The sequence below is a fragment of the Strix uralensis genome, chromosome 3 (genome assembly GCF_047716275.1).
Source record: "Strix uralensis isolate ZFMK-TIS-50842 chromosome 3, bStrUra1, whole genome shotgun sequence".
Classification (NCBI taxonomy): domain Eukaryota; kingdom Metazoa; phylum Chordata; class Aves; order Strigiformes; family Strigidae; genus Strix; species Strix uralensis.
In genome coordinates, this window is record NC_133974.1 from 93443948 (window position 1) to 93461691 (window position 17744).

Sequence of the window (17744 nt, forward strand, 5' to 3'; positions counted from 1 at the left end):
CTGAATTTCTGGCAGCACAGAACAGTTCAGCTTCCAGCTGCTGTTGCACAGAGAATTAATCAGAGCTGAAGAACTGGAGCAGAGCAAGCCCCACAGCTTCCGAGAGGGTGGTTGGTTGTCACCCTGGTCATCTGTCCTCAGCTGACATGGCACACAAGCTGGGCAGGGAAAGCATGAAGAGTTTGTTTGCTGCTCCCGTGCTTTGAGTGAAAACACAGGGCACAGCTCCATGCGTCTGATTTAGCCAAGTACTAGGTGCAGGAGGGGAGCACAGCTCTTCTTCGACAGTGTCCATAGATCAGCAGTGGTAGAGTTTAGCACAGAATGATTTTTTTTCTTGGCTGGACTTATTCTAGTGACAATTGTCTCTTTTCTCCTTTCCTTCCCCCCTGCCTGTGCTTGGAGAGTTTGCACCAAGGGAAACAGACCCATTCTAGGCTGCCAGGGCAAGAAGTGCGAATTAGAAACCAGCCTCCTGTGGAGTTATAAAGAGGGAAATACCAGAGTCAGTATTACAAACTAACACTTCCATTTTGTCAAGTTTGAAAGTAATAGAAATTCTAGGAGCTTAAAGTGGTTCAATTGGACCGAAAAATGTGAAGATTACTAGCACAAATAATTACTTTGACTCTCCCAAATAACTTGCTCTGAGTGGTGGTCTTTAGCCAAAATAAGTTTCCCAAGGCGGTGGCGGAGGGAAAAAAAAGAGAATGTGTCTACTACACATGTGTTTGTTAGCAGATGAGCTTCTTGCTCTTGAAAGAGGAAGATTATGAACTTGGGAATAAGCAGTGGAAAGTAGGTCTGTGACCAAAAATGCTCTACTCCTATCTGGTGACATTTTTATTGTAACTGAAGCAGATAACCTGCCTGACAACAATAGCTGGCACCATCTTCCTCTCTTTCCTTGCACCTTGGTACTAGTCCAAATGCCACTACAGCTGCATCCTCTCCCACTAATATAAGCAAAGGACCAAAGAATGTGGTTCTGACATGCTATCTGCCTTGTGCACAGCTAACTTGTGGGTACACCAAAAAAGGGAAACATCTTGGGTTTTTTTCAGTCAGAGCAGAAGGATGAACTTCTCTGAGGGTTGGTGGCTCCTCTCCCCCAATCATCCAGAACTCCAAGGAGAGAAAAGGTGAAAGCCAGTTATCAGCAAACAGCTTTCCACTCTTGGACCAGTACAAGTTAGAGCAGTGAGGGAAGGCTACGTCTGAACTACTCAGTTGTGAGTTGCTGCAGTGCAAGTAAGCCTAGGCTGGGCTGGCTCTGCTTCCTCATCCTTACTGGAGCTTTCCTGCATCACTATGCTGGAGACAAATGTGCCAACTCTATTACCATTGCACACTCCCCCATTTCTCCCTTTGTTTAATGGAAACACTGGAGAAAAGTTTGCCAGAGACTCTCAAGGCTCCAGGAGTTCTTTCAGAAATAAGGCATAGACTCAGCTTGAAAAGCCAGGCAGGACACAGGAGATCGTGCGTCTGGGGGCACAGGATGCCGCTCCTGCTCAGAGCAGTGAGGTGGAATTCCCATGGCTGGGAGACATGAGAGCAAGCTGCGTGAGAGTGGGCTGAACCAGCCTCTTAATAGAAACATCCACAGAAGACCATGCATAAACATGCTGCCCCTGGAGTCAGAACTGCTGTCCCACAGAGCAACATTGGGCAGAACGGTGATAAGAACAAAAGGTGCTGTGAAAGCATGGGGACAGATACATTTCTGACATACACAGAAGGGACGGTGAGGTAAGACAGCAGCTTGGACCTAATCAAAAGAGGTATCAGTGTGGAACCTGACAAGAAAAAGCATGTAGTTAAACACTGTGCTGTTCCTGGAAGTCTCCATAGAAACTAAAGTTCCTGTGCCTCTTGGCATACCTCAACATTTGAAGAAGGACAGCAGAAAATTGCAAAGAATTCTGCTTTGAGGCTAGGGCAGGACAGAGAGACCCAACCCAACAGCCCTCTCCCATTACACAAGTAGGCTCAAACATAAGACATCAGTCAGCACCAACATCAATTTAATTCTTCCCTCTTCAGGACAGGAACAGGGCAGATACCCCTGGAGTTACATCAGCAAGCGGAAAGAGGGGTAAGGGACAAACCACGCTGGGAAATCCCAGCTAAACATGCAAGCAGCAGAACTGCTCTACTCAAGACAGCCCAGACCTGGATGGGGGAAGAGCGTAGTTCTTCTGAGTCACTCAGGTGCAGTCCACTCAGCTGCCCAAAACTGCAACCCAAAGGACAGGTCCAGGAAAACAAAACCAAGTCTTCTTGCTGCTGTTCTGTCCTGTTCCTAAGAGGCAGCAGGTTATTATGGCCCTATGCAGCCCCAGAAGTAGTGAAGGAAGCAAGTCCAAGTCTGTGAAACTACAGGGTCAATGCAATGGCTTTGGCTGTTGTGTTCAATACAGCATTGGAAACAACTGGAATGTCTCGGGCAACTCTCTGAAAGGGTGGCATGTTGGGTCCTTCTAATGTGTCCAGGATACCTGCAGGGAACAGAAAAAAGGGGAGAGTGGCAAGAGTTAGTTCAGATGCAGATGGCACGTTTCTTTTTGCTTTTCTCTCTGGCCAGGTAGTGGTTGGTGGTAGCAGGGCCCAGGACATGCGAAGCACTTGCAGGCGATGGGAGAAGACATCTAGCCCGGAAGACTGAACAGGAGTAAATGTCTCCATCCAGAGACCACAGGGTACAGATTAGAGCATGTCCTTGGGGCAGGGAAACTGTGTGCTCCGAAAAGAAGCACAGATCCTTTCACTTTGAGGGTGCCACATCCAGTCCCCTGACATTTGACCCAAATGCAGACACTGCCAGGGATGCTGCTCTGCCACAGCAGATTGATAAAATCCTCTCCCCACCTCATCCCAGCACAGATCCTGCTCTTAGACCAATTGTTTGCTTTCATCTTGAGACACGCTTGCAGACTCACATTAGGAGCTGCAGCTAGGGGTACAATGTGGAATTTTTATCACTGCAATGCAAACATACGAGCATGCTTGGCAGGAAACAGGCATACCGATGCAAGTGTCCTCCAGTCTCCATCAATTACTCTCTCAAGACTGATAATCAGTCCTGGAGTGCTTTGAAGAAAACTGCTTGGAGTATATTTTATCCTGTTTCATCGGCAGAAAAGTTACAGATCAGGACTCAGAACCTTCACCGTAAGAACGAGTCCAGGAAAGAACAGTATTTACATCTAAAAGGAGTTGTAATGCTATGCTATAACCCCAAATTCTGCAGATTTATCTGAAATATAATGAACAGGTCTGGCTGTCTAAACTCATGAAGAGGCTTGCAGAATTGCATATTTAGAGATCCAGAAGCTCTCTAGTGATGGGGTGGGAAAAGACTTTGTTTTTTTCCTAACAAAGACTCAAACTCCTTACAAAAAAAAAAAAAAAAAAAAAAAAAGACATACAGAAAGGGGACCTGAACATGTACCGCCTGGTAAACAGCACTGACTGGGGAAGATGCAGCTTCTGCTATCTGTGTCGTACTACACAAGATAAAAAAGGTGTTACACAAAGAAGGAGAAAGACTTATGACACATTTCCTGATCAGAGAAAAGCAACCTGACTTTGGCAAGATTCAGGAAGGGACTGGACATCTGCATTTAAGAACAGCCAGTGCTGTTACGCTTCATTTGGAGGGAGAGAGTAAGTGTCCTGCCTTACAACTTAGGTCTTAAGTACTACAATTCAGCAGACAGAAACTACCCCACATCTACCTGCTGTCCTACTCTGACAGCTTCCTCTAATAAAGCTAGTGCTGATCATTCTTGGGTTGGAAACTGGCACAGATGCCCTCAGGTCAGATCCAAACTTTCCATCCTTTCTCTCAGACAGAGCAAAAAGCAGCTCCTCTTCCCCCAGATTAACAGGGTATGTCTTCATATCTCCCTTGCTTACCTTCTACCACCTTGTGATAAGCAAAGTGCAGATAGAGGAGGAAAAGCATGTGCAGAGCAGCAAGGGTCCCACACAGGATGAGCCGCTGGGTATGCCCCACGGTGCGTGACACCAACACAGCAACCTAGGAGAGAGGTGGAGATCAGACACAAGGTACCTGCTACCTGAGCCTCTGGCATTGCAGTCAGGAGCACACAGGAGGATGGACCAAGTAGTGAGAGCCAGTGGAAACAGTGCTTGGAGCCTTTTTCGCAGTTTCTGCCAACAAATTCAGAGTAATCTGACTTTGTGTCGTGTAGGTGAACCTTGCCTACTCTCACCAAGAGTGCAGGATGCTCAGGCACGACTCCATGACAGCAAAGGCCATAACAGAATAAAGCTCCTGCAGCTGTTAGAATGGGGGAGCATATTAATCCAAGCATCACCTCCATACACCAGTGGCAAAATGACCCAGAAGCATCAGGCTGTTCTTCACAGCAGCCTGACTAGCTGTGAAATGAACTGCCAGATGAACTGCCAGGCCCAAGGAACAGAAAGCAAGCAACACTTCCCTCCCTTTTTTTGTCCCCAGAAGAGGAGGGCCCCAGGCTGCCTGTTCCTTACCATTCGTAGTGTGGAGAGTCCACCAACACCCAACCAGAAGATATAGAAGAGGGAGTGGAAATGGATATTATAAGTGACAAAGAGAGTGATGCAATGTCCAAAAAGACCGTAGCCCTGACAAAACAAAAATGTCCATGTTACAAGCGTCAGTCCCACACAAAGGGCTGTTGATCAAGAGCAGGAGCAGCCTATTCCTGCAATGCTTCACCAAGGCAAAGCTTCACAAATCACTATTCAGTGCCAAAGAGTCAACCAGCACAACCATTTTAACAGCAGCTTGCACCCAGATCACCTGAAGTATTCACAGGGATGTCGGAGATTGCAACAACTTGGGAAACAGAGGAGAGAGCCTCTGATTCCAGAGAAATTGGCATCTCCTGTTTTGTTTTTTTTTTTTACCACCAGGCTCTCAAATCAGGAAGTGCAAAGTAGGAAATCTGCACGAAGGAACTGCTTCTTTGTGTTATCGCTGTGCCTGGGATGGGGCAGGTCAGAAGAGCATCCTGGAATTCTGGGTTGTCCCAGTGCAGTTACCTGGTACCACCAATTTACAAGGACTTTTCCCATTCTCTGGGAAGAGCTTGTGCTGGAAAACTGTGCAGCCAACCCACATCTTGGGGCAGCTCCATCTGTACGTACCAGAAGTGACAGCATCTGCACCATCGTGATTTGGGCGTTGCACAGATATGCCAGGAAATAGATGAAAGAGGAGACGCCCAACCAGTAACCGAAGCAGGTGCCAATGGCTGTGCCCATCAGTGTGCCTTCCCTCTGTGGAGACAGCGTCAGGATGAGGACTCAAAGAAGTGACCTGCCAGCACCCAAATTTCACTTCGCATAGTCCCAGAGCCTTTCTAGGCATTATCAATTATCTGGCTTGCAGTGTTCAGGGTGCCACATGACCTACACCCCAGCTCTCCCAGCAGCAGAGCATCAAGACTTTCTTATGTGTCCTTCCTCCCATCCCCAAACCAACATGTTCTTCCTCAAATCAATCTGCTTTTCAGCAAGATGCTATTCAGTCATGGAAGAGGTTTCCTCTCTGTTTATAGTACCATTATAACAATCCAGAGCCCATTCAAACCACAACTTATCACATACAATGATGGTGTCCGAGGTCTTCATCCCATGCAAAAGGATGGCCACCAGTGTGAAAACCAGCATCAGGGGTCCATACAGCTCACCTGCAATCTTCTACAGGAGGAGACAGATCAAGGAAGGTTTGTTTAGTGCTCCTGAATGCCAGGGTCCCCACTCCAAGCGAGGCGAGAAGTGCCTTGGATGAAGTTTATCACCTTGCTGCCAGAGAAGTAACAGCAAGGCCACTGCTGACAGGAGCCAGGCACAATAGGTTGTGTGATGAGGAGTCTAGGATGTGTGAAGTCTAGAGATTTAGAACTGTACCAGCACTAAAGACAGCACATTGAAGTTTGGAACCACCACAGGAAAGGGTTTACCAACATTTTCAGGGAGATGAGCACCTAACAAACTCATGTCCTTAATAATATGGACTACTTTAGTTTTACAAGCTGTCTGTGGGACATTCACTTGGCTATGAAGTCTGATTAAGCAAAAGGGAACTCACTTGTGGGAAATTAATCATCTTCACAGGAATCATGGACTCCAGCAGTCTGCATCACAGTGAAGCAGGGAATGACATCAGGAGCAGGGAGAACAACAGGATGGTTAACAAAGTGCTTCAAAAGCAAAAGATCCCATACACCCATTACCAGTGCTTTCTGCTGTGGTCAGAGACCTTGGGGAACAGAGATTCCTTCTAAAGGGTCACATAAGGTAACTAAAGGAGAAAAACCTTACTGTCAGGGGGTTAGCTTTGCTAGGGGAGGATTTAATGAAAACATTTAGGGATCCACTAGAGAGATCATTGACAGAACAACAGGAAGGCACCTTTCTTCATCCAGCCTCACAAAACTTTGCCTTTTTGGACACAGCTCTGTTGCAAACCCAATAGAAGCCCCATAATGCAGCTGAATACTAAAAGGCTGAAGATGCCCCAAAGTCCTGTTTTCTGCCCTGAGCAGCAGTGCTGGGTGACAGGGCTGCCAGCCTACCTGGGGGACCTTAATAAGGAGAGCGGGACAACGCACAGTGTGTTTCCCCGTGTCTCAGCCTTGCCACAAGGCTGGCAGCCCACCCCAGCTTGCTCGCTCTGGGGGGACAGCCAGCCTCCCGCTGGTGACAAGCTGCTGCCTGCCCGGTAGAGATGGCCCCGGCCAGGCCCTGCCCACCTGGCTCGCACTTGGATGGGCTCCACGTCGAAGTAGGGCCGGAGGATGTCGATGTTGGCGTAGAGGCTGAAGGCCCTGGAGGCTTGTCTCTTCCCCACCTGCCACATCTGCGGAGAGAAGGGAGCTGGCAGCGGCCGGCCGGGCGAGCAGGCGGGGCCCCCCGGGGCGGGGGGCGGCCGGGGGCCGCGCTCACCTGGTCAGCCACCTGCCGGCCCAGCTGCCCCCGCAGCCCCTTCATGCCCAGGAACTCCCCGTCCTCCTCCTCGGCGGCCCCCGCCTCGCCCTCCGCCTCCTCCTCCTCCTCTTCCTTCATGCGCTGGTGCATCTCCCCCATGTCCTCGAAGCTGGAGCCCGACGTGTCGTCCATGTTCTCCATGTCGATGACGGCCGAGCCGCCACCCTGCGCCGGGGCAGACAGCGTCAGCGTCCGCTCGGCTCGGCCCCGCCGCCAACCCCCGGCCCAGCCTGGCCCGGCCCCACCTGCATGTTGTCCTCGAAGCCGCCCCAATCGGCGGCGGTGCCGCTCCTGCCGCCGCCCGCCGCCGCCCCCGGCGCGGACATGGTGCCCGGCCCGGCCCGCGCCGCGTTGGCTGCTGCTGCCGCTCGCCAGCGGCTGAGCACCCGGATGTGACGTTCCGGAAGTGAGGGGTCACGCTCTCGCGAGGCCACGGGCGGGCGCCGCCGCCATTTTGTGTGTGGCGCAGGGCGGAGAAGGGCGCAGAGGAGCCGGGGAACGACGAGCCCACGGGGAGTGGTGGGGGAATGGCGGGGCTGGCGGGAGGAGTGCGGTGCTGCAGGCACCCGTGGCTGGCCGGCGTGGTGGGGGGAGCGCCGCGCTCCCCGCGAGCGGCGAGGCCACGCGTGGGCGGGCGGGGGCTCGTCACGTGCCGGCGAGCACCGCCCCCCCCCGCCCCCCGCTGGCGGCGGCGGCCATGGCGGCCAAGCGGGGCACCGACGAGATGCGGGACCGCGTGGTGCTGGGCGAGTTCGGCGTCCGCAACGTGAGTGGGGTGGGGTGGGGTGGGGTGGGGTGGGGCGGGGGCGCCCCTCACGGCCCCGGCGCCCCTTATGGCCCCGCCCGTTTGCCTCCCGCAGGTCCACACCACCGACTTCCCCGGCAACTACCCCGGCTACGAGGACGCCTGGGACCAGCGGCGCTTCGAGGAGGTGGGTGAGGGCCGCTGCCAGCGGCTGGGGGGGTGTGGGGGGTGTCGGGTCCCGCCTGCGGCGCCCGGCGTGACCCGCGGCGCGTGGCCTGTGCAGACGTTCCGCGTGGACGTAATCCGCGAGGAGGAGGGCACGCTGGAGTTCGACATGGTGGGCATCGACGCCGCGATCGCCAACGCCTTCCGCCGCATCCTGCTGGCCGAGGTACCGCTGCGGGCGGGCGGCGGGGAGGGCCTGGGGGCGCCGGCCTAAGGGCAGGGGGGCTTGCGTGATGGGGAGCGGGGAAGGCCCTGCCCTTGCGGACAGCTGCTGGGTTTGGAACAGAAGCGCAAATTCGTTCTGCACGTGTGCCAGGAGCCCAAAGAGTTAGGGCCTTCGCAGCATGAGCAATAGTGCTGGTTGCGCTTCAGGGTGCTGTTGGTAGTGGCTGGAGATCAACCTACCCTTCACTTCTTACAAAAAAGCCCACCAAAATGAGGAATGGGGTAAATTCGCTGTAAGGGTATATTGGGTAGCCTGGTCTGGCAGAAATGCCACTGAAAATAGTCCGTAAGGCAGTTATTTATGGGAGAGAAGGGACACTAGCTGGATATTCTGTTGGCGTGTAGTTCAACTGTCACCTTATGCTGACTTGATCTTTCGTCTCCCTGAGGTGCCAACAATGGCTGTAGAGAAAGTCTTTGTGTACAACAACACATCCATTGTGCAGGATGAGATTCTGGCTCATCGCTTGGGCCTCATCCCTATCCGAGCTGACCCTCGACTCTTCGAATATAGAAACCAAGGTAAGGGTCTTGAATCAAATACAAATACTGAAGGTTTCCCCCAAAGTAGGAAATAAGGATCATGTAAACTGAGAAGAAGGGTGATTCCATAGAGGCTCATGTGGTTCTCCCCTTCCCAGGAGATGAAGAAGGCACAGAAATTGATACTCTGCAGTTCCAGCTGAAAATAAAATGCAGCCGAAACCCTCGGGCAGCCAAGGAGTCATCTGATCCTAATGAACTATATTTCAATCACAAAGGTGAGATCTCTCCTAAAAGTAGGTGCTGTTTTTTTCTTTTTTGGTCTTGGGAGACAGGATTTGGTCTGTTCTCTCAGCAGAGCGAGCCAATTCCCTCATTCTGCTAAACTTACTTTTTGCCATCTTCAGTCCCGTACAGGTCAGTGACCTGGGTTGAGACAGCAGCTGGCTGATGCTTGTGGCTTCTCTTTGCAGTGTACAGTAAACATATGACGTGGGTGCCCTTGGGGAATCAGACAGACCTCTTCCCAGATGCTGACTTCCGACCTGTTCACGATGACATCCTCGTTGCACTGCTGCGACCTGGCCAGGAAATAGATGTGCTTATGCACTGTGTCAAGGGTGTAGGTGAGTCGCAGGTGCTGGGGCAGCAGGAGGAAGAGTGTGAGTGCTTGGACTAGGGCACAACTTTGTGGAGGGGAAGGGTGGAGAACTGGCTTTTCCCCTGGAACTTTAGGCCCTGGCATCCTTGCACTCTCGTTCCCTGAGGCCTGCCCCCATCCTTGACTCTTAATTCTTCATGCAGGTAAAGATCATGCCAAGTTCTCTCCTGTGGCCACGGCTAGTTATCGACTGCTTCCTGACATTACTCTCCTGCAGCCTATTGAGGATGAGGCAGCTGAGGTGTTGCAGAAGTGCTTTTCCCCAGGAGTCATTGAGATCCAGAATATCAAGGGTACTTTTTTGCTGTTCTAAGTGCCTTGTCCCTTACAAGCCTGAGCAGACACTGATTAGAGACTAGAGACAAAACCACGTTGTGATGTTCCCTTGCTGATCAGTGACCGTTTATGCTATTCCAAGCCTGGTTTTATGGATGAGTGGCTGTCACATGCAGATGTGTTGGGTGATGAGCTGGGATCTCCCTGAAACACTAAAGCATTGGGTGCTGAACAGATTCCAGTGCTGTTCAGTTGTCTGTAAGACTGGGTAGTGAGCTTGCTCTTTCCAGCAGCTGAGCATGGAGAAAACTTCTTGTGTCGTGCCCACAAGCTTTGTGTTTGGGTTGGAACTGTTCAAGAAGACCAGTTTTGTCAGGTTAGAGTTTCGTGCTGGGGATGTGCTAACTCTTTATATTGGGGGCTTCACTGCCTGTGCTGATGGAGGAGTGCATGTTTGAGGGGTAAGCACCTGCTGTGACCACAAGACACCCATCTGCTGCAGGTGCCCATTTTGTTTCATCTTTTCCCCTTTAGGAAAAAAGGTGGCAAAAGTAGCCAATGCACGGTTGGACACATTCAGCAGAGAAGTTTTCCGTCATGAGGGTCTGAAAAACCTTGTGCGCCTGGCAAGAGTACGAAACCATTATATCTGTAAGTGCCCCATTTTTCACAGAACGCAGAGCCTTGCTGTGGTTTGTGCAAACAAGCAGAGACTGGCCAGCACGTATAGCTGTTGTCTCTGCCTCCCCCTTCCCCCCCCCACATCATCAGCATTCATACATTCTTATTCCGATGGGTAACTACTGAGGTTGTACTTTGGTGTTGCTTTGGGATTGAATGTGTTTGTGCTTCCTGCTGGCAAATGTAACCTCTTCTCCTCTGGCTGTGGAGATCTGACTTGTCAGAAGTGCGGTGTAAGGGAAGACAAGGGACAGAAATGCTGGAGCCAGGTGTAGGCTGGAGCTGCTAGTGGCTGTGCTGACTTGTGTCTCTGTGCAGTTTCAGTGGAGTCGACGGGTATCTTGCCTCCAGACGTGCTGGTGAGCGAAGCCATCAAGATCCTGATGGGAAAGTGTCAGCGCTTCCTGAATGAGCTGGACTCTGTGCCTATGGACTGACCAGGCTGAGCCTGGGAAGCATATCCCTGCGCTGCTGTCTGGGGCTTCCTGCATCTGCCTGCAGGGGTGATTCCTCTTCCATAGGCAAGAGGGTTGAGATGGGCTTGTTAAGAATCCTCGGACCATCTCTTTGAATTTGTTGTCTGTTGGTAATGAGCCTCAGGGAGGAGATGCACTAAAATAAAGGCTTTTCTTTACAGCTGTCTCCTGTGCTGTACACAATTACGAGGATGTAATGCAGAGGAGAAAGTGGCAGCAGGTCTAAAGATGAATAATAGCATTTATTGTATGCAGTATGTGAAGAGGACTGATAATGGCAGTGTAGTAAAGCACTTTGCAGTAGGTCAGTGAGATTTAACAAGTCAGTATCAGTACAGGACTGTTTTGTAGGTGTCTCAAACCAGCTCTGGGGTAGTTAGTGTAGTGGATAAAGGACTGTACTGTCAGAGGACTGCGACACCTCCCTTATGAGGACAGGCTGAGAGAGTTGGGGTTGTTCAGCCTAGAGAAGAGAGGGCTCTGGGGAGACCTTATAGTGGCCTTCCAGGACTTAAAGGGGGCTACAGGAAAGATGGGGAGGGACTCTTTATCAGGGAGTGTCATAGGATGAGAGGTAATGGTTTTAAACTGAAAGAGGGTAGATTTAGATTAGATGTAAGGAAGAAATTCTTTACTGTGAGGGTGATGAGGCACTAGAACAGGTTGCCCAGAGAGGTTGTGGCTGCCCCCTCCCTGGAAGTGTTCAAGGCCAGGTTGGACGGGGCTTTGAGTAACCTGGTCTGGTGGAAGGTGTCGCTGCCTGTGGCAGGGGGGTTGGAACTAGATGATCTTTGACAGTCACTTCCAGCCCAAATGATTCTAGGTTTCTATGATATGGTACTGGGCTTCTCTGTACAAAGGTAGAGTTTAAAAACATGCTCTGTAAGGACTGTCTGTCCCTTCTTAAATATCTCTAGGTAAAGCATTTCTTTCCAGGTGTTAGATTTGACTGCTCTGTTCTCCCTTTCAGTGGCTGAATGTACTTTGGGCTGACCTTGAAGCAGAACGGGATGGTGCAGGGCAATGACAGTCAAAGGCCTGTCTCCACCCAGGGAAGCCTGGGAGAACTCACAAGTTAGTCTCGGTGGTGAGCACTGCCCTTAGGCAGCACTGGGTAGGTCTTGGCTTGTGAAGTCTTTCTTGACAAGCTGATGAAGGAACTAGAACTTCAGAGAATGGCTGGGAGTACTGGTATGCTCCTGTTGCTTAAGTCAATCCTTGCTACAGTGCTAGAATTTAGTATAGTAAAGTGTACTTTTTTTTCTACCTGTTTTATGGGGCTATTGTTACTTATACTCTAAACATCCTTACAGGTGTTAGGGCAGATGTGCTGTAGGGCAGATATACACTTGGCATCCTGGCTACAATCCCAGCCTGCCCCATGTCACCACACTGCGTTGCAGCCCCATGCCCTGCTTCCAGGTATTTTTCAGGACAGCTGGTGACTGGTTGCTGGGGAAGTGGCTGCTTCCCTGGCAGGGCTGTTCTGGGAGCGGTCAGTGCCTGCTGACCTTTGCACCTCATCTGCTTTCAGCAGGCTTGCGGGGACCTTGGCTGCTGACCCATCCCACAGGGTCTCATTCATCCCCTTACCCTTAGAAGGGAGCGTTGGGAACCCAAGAGCTAGGCTTAAGTCCTGTAGTCTGTTACCTCCTGGTTTAGAGCTCCTACCAGCCTTAGCCAAGATACCTCCCCAGGGCTTCATGCTTGCGTAAAACTTCAGACAGCTCAGCCGTGCAGTACCTGTCTCACATGTGAACACAGTGTATAGCCCCAGTGCCAGCATAAGCATAGGGAAGTTCCATCTGGACTGGCGCTAGTTCCTAATCAACACCATTTGTGTGTTGATTCCATTTGAAAAACTGATTTCTAGCTGGCTCCTTTCAGTTTAAACCAGCCAAAGCAGCTTCCGTGCTGAGCTGGATTACAGCTGGGGCTTTGGAAAAACGTTTTGCAACAAAAACACTGATGCTGCTCAGGCCCACATCTTTGAGGGCTTTTGCTTTTGTTCTGAGAGACCTTTCACACAACCTTCATCAGGCGAGGGGACAGACCAGAGGCAACAGCTACATCACCCCCCTCTGTTGCTGAAAAGGGCAGCTGAGAGTTATGGCTTAACCACGGTACTACCCACGAGCCAGGCTTGGAGGCTACCCTAGTAGCATATGCACCTTTCTGTGCTATTGCTTCATATATTTCCCATAGTGCTTATGGGACATACCTCAGAACAGCCATGCCAAAGGGTTTCTCTAGCAACACCTACCCTTCAAGCTGTAAACTGGGAGCTAGCAGCTGTTGTGGAATTAATAGTAACCAGCTGTGAGTGAGGTATAAATACTTTTGCATTTTCCCCTTGCCTTAAAATTTGATTATGTAGTCTGGAATGGTTCATCCCCTCCCTGATAATGTATGTTGACTACCAGCAAAGGTGCTCCCTTTTTTGGTAGCTGGAATGAGGAGTGCTGAGCAGTCCTTAGGAAGGCGGTCTGAGCAGAGCAGAGGCCTCAGATCATATGGAAACAGAGAAAAGAATAAAAATGAAACATGGCACCATGTGTATGAAACTGGAATAACTTTACTGACATTCAGAGGTGTAGCACAAACAGTTCAGAGACAGCTTCGGATTTAAACATTCCTACAAAAAAGGTTCTAAAAACCATTTTAAAAAAAACCCCTTGTGTCTAGCATGAAGTCACAGAATGTTAAAAATATCACAACACAATAAATACACCCAGCCTTTGCTAGAGCCAGGAGCCATGTTAGCTCAGAGGTTAAAAAAGTTTGAGGCCAGGAGAAAAGTGGAGGCTGCTGGTGGAACAGCAGGGGCAGGAGGGAGAGTGGATTCCCAAGACCTGCTCTTCCTTTCTGTGCTCCCACTCCTCCCCAGCTTTTCTGTCCAGTCTGCCCAAGCGGGGACACCACCTCCTCCACCCACCACAGTTTATTACTTCTTCTGTCTGGATGGCAAAACTGCGGTCTGCTAGTTCTGGACAGACGCTCCCAGCTCCTGTGCCAATGCTAGGATAGATCAAGTGAACCATCTGTCATGTAAGAAGAACCAGCTTTACAGACTGGAGTGGCTTGATACGAGTCCCACCTCATCTAAAACCCAGTTTCTGACCTGGCTCTCTGCTGTGAACTGCAGTTTAAGCCCCGCCCCTCCTGCCCCACCATGCAATTCTCTGAGAAGTACCAGACTGGGTAAAAACACAGGCTACTGTCACTCCACAGCAACAGGGTGAGGAGATCCCTTTTGGTTTGCAGGTGCTTCAGAACTTGGTCCAGATTTTGTGTACCCTGCACTGGCCATGTTCTAGTCTACAGGGCATGGTAAAAAGAAAAAATAATTAAAAAAATCTGTCCTGCTCCCCCTGAGACGTTCAAGAAAGGCTGGCACAAAGTAAAAGCCTTCCATTTGGCTCTGGGTAGAACAAGCTCTATGATCATATATGTATACATATATATGTATATATATGTATGACAGTGTCTGCCTCTTTCTAGAGAGCAGCTGCACCTTAGAAAGGCTGATCTCGAGGGAGATCCTAGAGCACTGCTAGGCTTCCTGGCACGCAGCCCTCAGCCCAAGGCTCAGCATCCTGGAGGGAAACGCATTCATCAGAATTCCAGTCGGCTGGGGACAGGTGCTGATCGGCACGACGGGAGTGTCTGATGGGTTCCCTGCCAAGCCTGGCTACTAGCACCCAGAGGAAGACCAGGGTAGCCCCTGTTCACGTGGCGCACTACTCTGCCTTTTGCATTAATCCTAAACCCCAAGGGATGAAGAGGTGGAGCAAGAGTGACCCAAGGCTGCAGGGTGACCAGGCTTTACCTAATAGAGTCTATGGGCTCAGCTCCCACCTTGCAGAGAAGCAGAGGTCTAAAGATGCTCGTCCGGTGGAGGGGAGGGGAAGGAATCAGGGAAAGCTTAATAGACTGGTTCAAATGCCACCGCAGGCCCCATCCCAGTGTAGGGAGGAGAATGGGACAGGGCCCGTAAGGGGCTTTATTCAGGCGAATGCTTGTGGAGGCAATGACAAGAAGAATCTAATGTGCTTACTATGAGGAGAGACAAAGTATAAGGTAGGGGAAGAGATGGTTGCAGCATCCCAGGCTCAGGGCTCAAAGAGTGCAGTAAGGCCCTCTCCATCCTCATTTTCTAGCACATCCGTCTCCAGTGATGGCTTCACCTTTTTGAAGAGAGATGGGAGGTTCCGGATATGAACCTCCTTGCGGAACTGCTCCCCGAGGGGCTTCTGCAGAGGACAGACAGGCAGGCGTCAGTCATTACTGCCTTCACACCCCAACTCAGCTCAGAGGCAGCCTGCTTGCAGACCAGAGGCAGACCCCAGATTCTGAGCAATCCCTAGGCCGGAGCCCCTGCTTGCATTTGGGGGAATCTCAGGCCTGGTCCTTCCCAAGCACCAGGGCACTGAGGTAACACCACCAGTGCACCAGCTCCCCAGCTTCTCACTCAAGTGCCACCAGGCTCCAACACCACCATCCTCACAAAAGCCCTGCACCCACCTCGCAGCTTTGTTCAAACATTTTAATACCTGATTCCCCCAGGCACCCTTGTGCAAGGTACCCCCTGCCTCTCCGTGAGAAGTCACTGCTGGGAGGCTGCTCAGTCTGTGCTGCCATCCCCGCTGTACCTCCAAGTTGAAGAGGGACAGAACAAACACCGAAAATATGCTGCAATGGCCTCCTGGCTGAGAAGGAGAGTGGCTGGGGAGACGCAGGCAGGCTGGCTGCCCCGTTGCTTCTGCAGGGTATGGGTGTGAAATGAAACAGGTTTATTTTCCTCCAGGGTATCACCTACCCCAATGCAACCTGTGATGAGGCGCTTGAAATGATCCTTCCGGCGCTTGTCTGCCACCTTCTGCAGTGTTGGGTTGAGAAGCTTTGAATCAAACTGCTCCAAAGAATCCCTCTGGATGCCTGGGACCTGCTCCATCACTGCCTTCAGCTCAGCGTAGCGAGGGCGCTGCAGGGAGAAGTACGGTTAACACAGCTCTGCTAGAGGAGCAGCCCTGCCCTCCTTGGGGGCCATTAGCTCCTCTGCCCATACCCAAGCCAGCATGGCATTGATTTTCCACCGCTCCCCAGCCAACCTTGCATCTGGATGAAGAGCGGAATTTCTCACCAAGGCCTCGTAGATCTGGAAAGCCAGGTGGACAAGAGCAGCCATGCAGCCATCGTGCTGCCCATGTGTCTGTAAGCCCTTCAGCACACTTGTGAAAAACCAGGACACAGCATCAGGCAGGAGGTTTCCCGGAAGCACCTGGGGAAGAGGCACCGTCAGCACAGAAGCAGGATACAGATACACGACTGCCTTTCTGCAGCAGCTCAGTCTTCCTGAGGGAGAGGGTGCCCAGGGGTGAAGCAGCCACACTTCTCACTACGTTCAGAGCTTCCACTCCCAGGCCTGCCAGAACCAATCCCTTCTTCCTCCTTGAGGTACCTGTTTGAGCAGCGGCCAGCAAAGCTGTGTTGTGGTTCTTTGGCAGGACAAGGTGTCCTTCCAGGAGAGGGACGTGTAGGCAGTGATCAGCAGTGCAGTGCAAACATCCTGAAAAGGAGTCAGAGAGGGAAACCAGTCAGAGGAACTATTTCCCACCTCCAGGGTTCAAACCTGAAAGGAGCCAGGAAGCAATACAGGGACTCTGCAAGAGCTCCTCGGGGCTATCTTCTGAGAATCCTGCGTGCTGCTGCTGCTCCAGCTGAAGGTGCTCAAAGGCACCCAGTGTGCATCATCACAGCCGTGAGGATCCAACGTCAAGGAAACCTACTCCCTTCATCTCCCCTGGAAAGGCCCTGGAGCACGGACTCCCATCAGCTGCTACTCTCAAGTCACTGAAACAGCTTCTGCAAGAGCTTGAGGTGTCCACAGGAGAGGAAGAGTACAGTGGTATCAGGATGAAGGTACGCTGCACATGGGTTAGCACTGTGGCTCCTGTGCCAGCTCTGGCAGGTTTTACAGGAAAAAAGAGCTGCTGGGTGAAGTTTTTCCTCATAAAGGCTGAAGCCCGGATGGAGGCAGAGCCAGGGAGCGCCTTGGAGGCTGAATGCCCCGAGCCTTGCCCCCAGAAGGGCTGAAACTCTGTAGCTGCATGTTATACCGGATCCCAACCCCCATCTGCTTTGTGGCTTCTGCAACCATTAATAAGGCCCTTAAACACAAATGTTCCCAAGAGAAGATTCTCACAGTGGGGAATGCTCCAGCAGCCTCCATCTCTGTAGCAGCATCTGGCCGCACCACAGACAAGTGTGACAAAGAGTATAAAGGACGGTGGAAGTCGGAGCATGTGCTCTTACCTCTTGCTTCATCAGACACTTGCCGAGCTCAGTGAGCTCTGCGCTGGCAGGGGGAGTCACCTCCGTGGCCATGGCCTCGTCATCTGCAGAGCAGAGCAAAGGCAGCACTGTGAACATGGCCTCCCGAGGGCTAAGCTGGGAGCCAGGAGACAGCACACAGAATCGGCGTGCTGGCACAGCTTTGCCCGAACACCTCTCTCCAAGCAGAAAGCACCCACCCACCCATCCTCCGTGGGGCAGGAAGGGCACCCAACTCGCCACCTCCAGCTCTCGGGAAGACCGAACACATCCCCCTCTTCTCCTCAGCCTTCTTCTTGGTATGGTGAGAACCAGCTGCTCCGACATGCTACCTGTGAACCCTACAGCACATTTGTTCCTAGGCTAGACTGGGCTTTTCTGTGGTCCCCACACACACTGGGCAGAACAGAGCTGAAGGCTTCTTACCAAACCTATACCCCTCCTCACACAGAACTTCCAGCCGCAGGCCAGCCTCTCCCTCAAGAAATACATGAAGAAATGGAAAAATGCTTGTATACACAAAGGGCAGGAAAGACAAAGGTAGGTATTTACTCACCGTCTCCATCTACAGCAGCAGTAGTGTTATGCTCAACACCTTTCTTAGAAACACAGCAAACAGCTGCAAAAACAG

General features: G+C 51.5%; 3 protein-coding genes across 7 annotated transcripts in view; 1 reads left to right on the plus strand and 2 right to left on the minus strand.

Moving 5' to 3' along the window:
- Positions 1-2006: 2006 nt before the first annotated feature.
- Positions 2007-7407, minus strand: YIPF3 (Yip1 domain family member 3). Its single transcript, XM_074863408.1, has 9 exons — positions 7254-7407; positions 6967-7173; positions 6774-6880; positions 6110-6155; positions 5626-5718; positions 5164-5295; positions 4525-4638; positions 3922-4045; positions 2007-2501 (listed from the first exon to the last, which is right to left on the minus strand). The coding sequence occupies exons 1-9, from the start codon at positions 7332-7334 to the stop codon at positions 2380-2382; spliced, it is 1026 nt and encodes a 341-aa protein (XP_074719509.1). The 5' UTR covers positions 7335-7407; the 3' UTR covers positions 2007-2379.
- Positions 7408-7525: 118 nt separating this feature from the next.
- Positions 7526-10938, plus strand: POLR1C (RNA polymerase I and III subunit C). Of its 2 annotated transcripts, XM_074863406.1 has the most exons (9): positions 7527-7774; positions 7869-7940; positions 8037-8144; positions 8593-8725; positions 8845-8964; positions 9160-9312; positions 9491-9640; positions 10158-10274; positions 10623-10938. In XM_074863406.1, exons 1-9 carry the CDS (start codon positions 7706-7708, stop codon positions 10739-10741), a joined length of 1041 nt encoding a protein of 346 aa, XP_074719507.1. In that variant the 5' UTR covers positions 7527-7705; the 3' UTR covers positions 10742-10938. The 2 variants fall into 2 exon arrangements, with proteins under 2 accessions (XP_074719508.1, XP_074719507.1); XM_074863407.1 differs by lacking the exon at positions 8037-8144 and having other exon boundaries at positions 7526-7774.
- A 2399-nt stretch (positions 10939-13337) lies between these two features.
- XPO5 (exportin 5) overlaps positions 13338-17744 on the minus strand; it is a 30802-nt gene continuing 26395 nt past the window's right edge. For all 4 annotated transcript variants that reach the window (XM_074863405.1, XM_074863403.1, XM_074863402.1 and 1 more), the window contains 6 exons: positions 17670-17732; positions 17096-17178; positions 16242-16349; positions 15924-16061; positions 15600-15764; positions 13338-15033 (listed from right to left, as the gene is read on the minus strand). In XM_074863405.1, the coding sequence (XP_074719506.1) occupies positions 14893-15033; positions 15600-15764; positions 15924-16061; positions 16242-16349; positions 17096-17178; positions 17670-17732 (698 nt within the window). In that variant the 3' untranslated portion in view covers positions 13338-14892. The remainder of the gene's footprint in view (positions 15034-15599; positions 15765-15923; positions 16062-16241; positions 16350-17095; positions 17179-17669; positions 17733-17744) is intronic.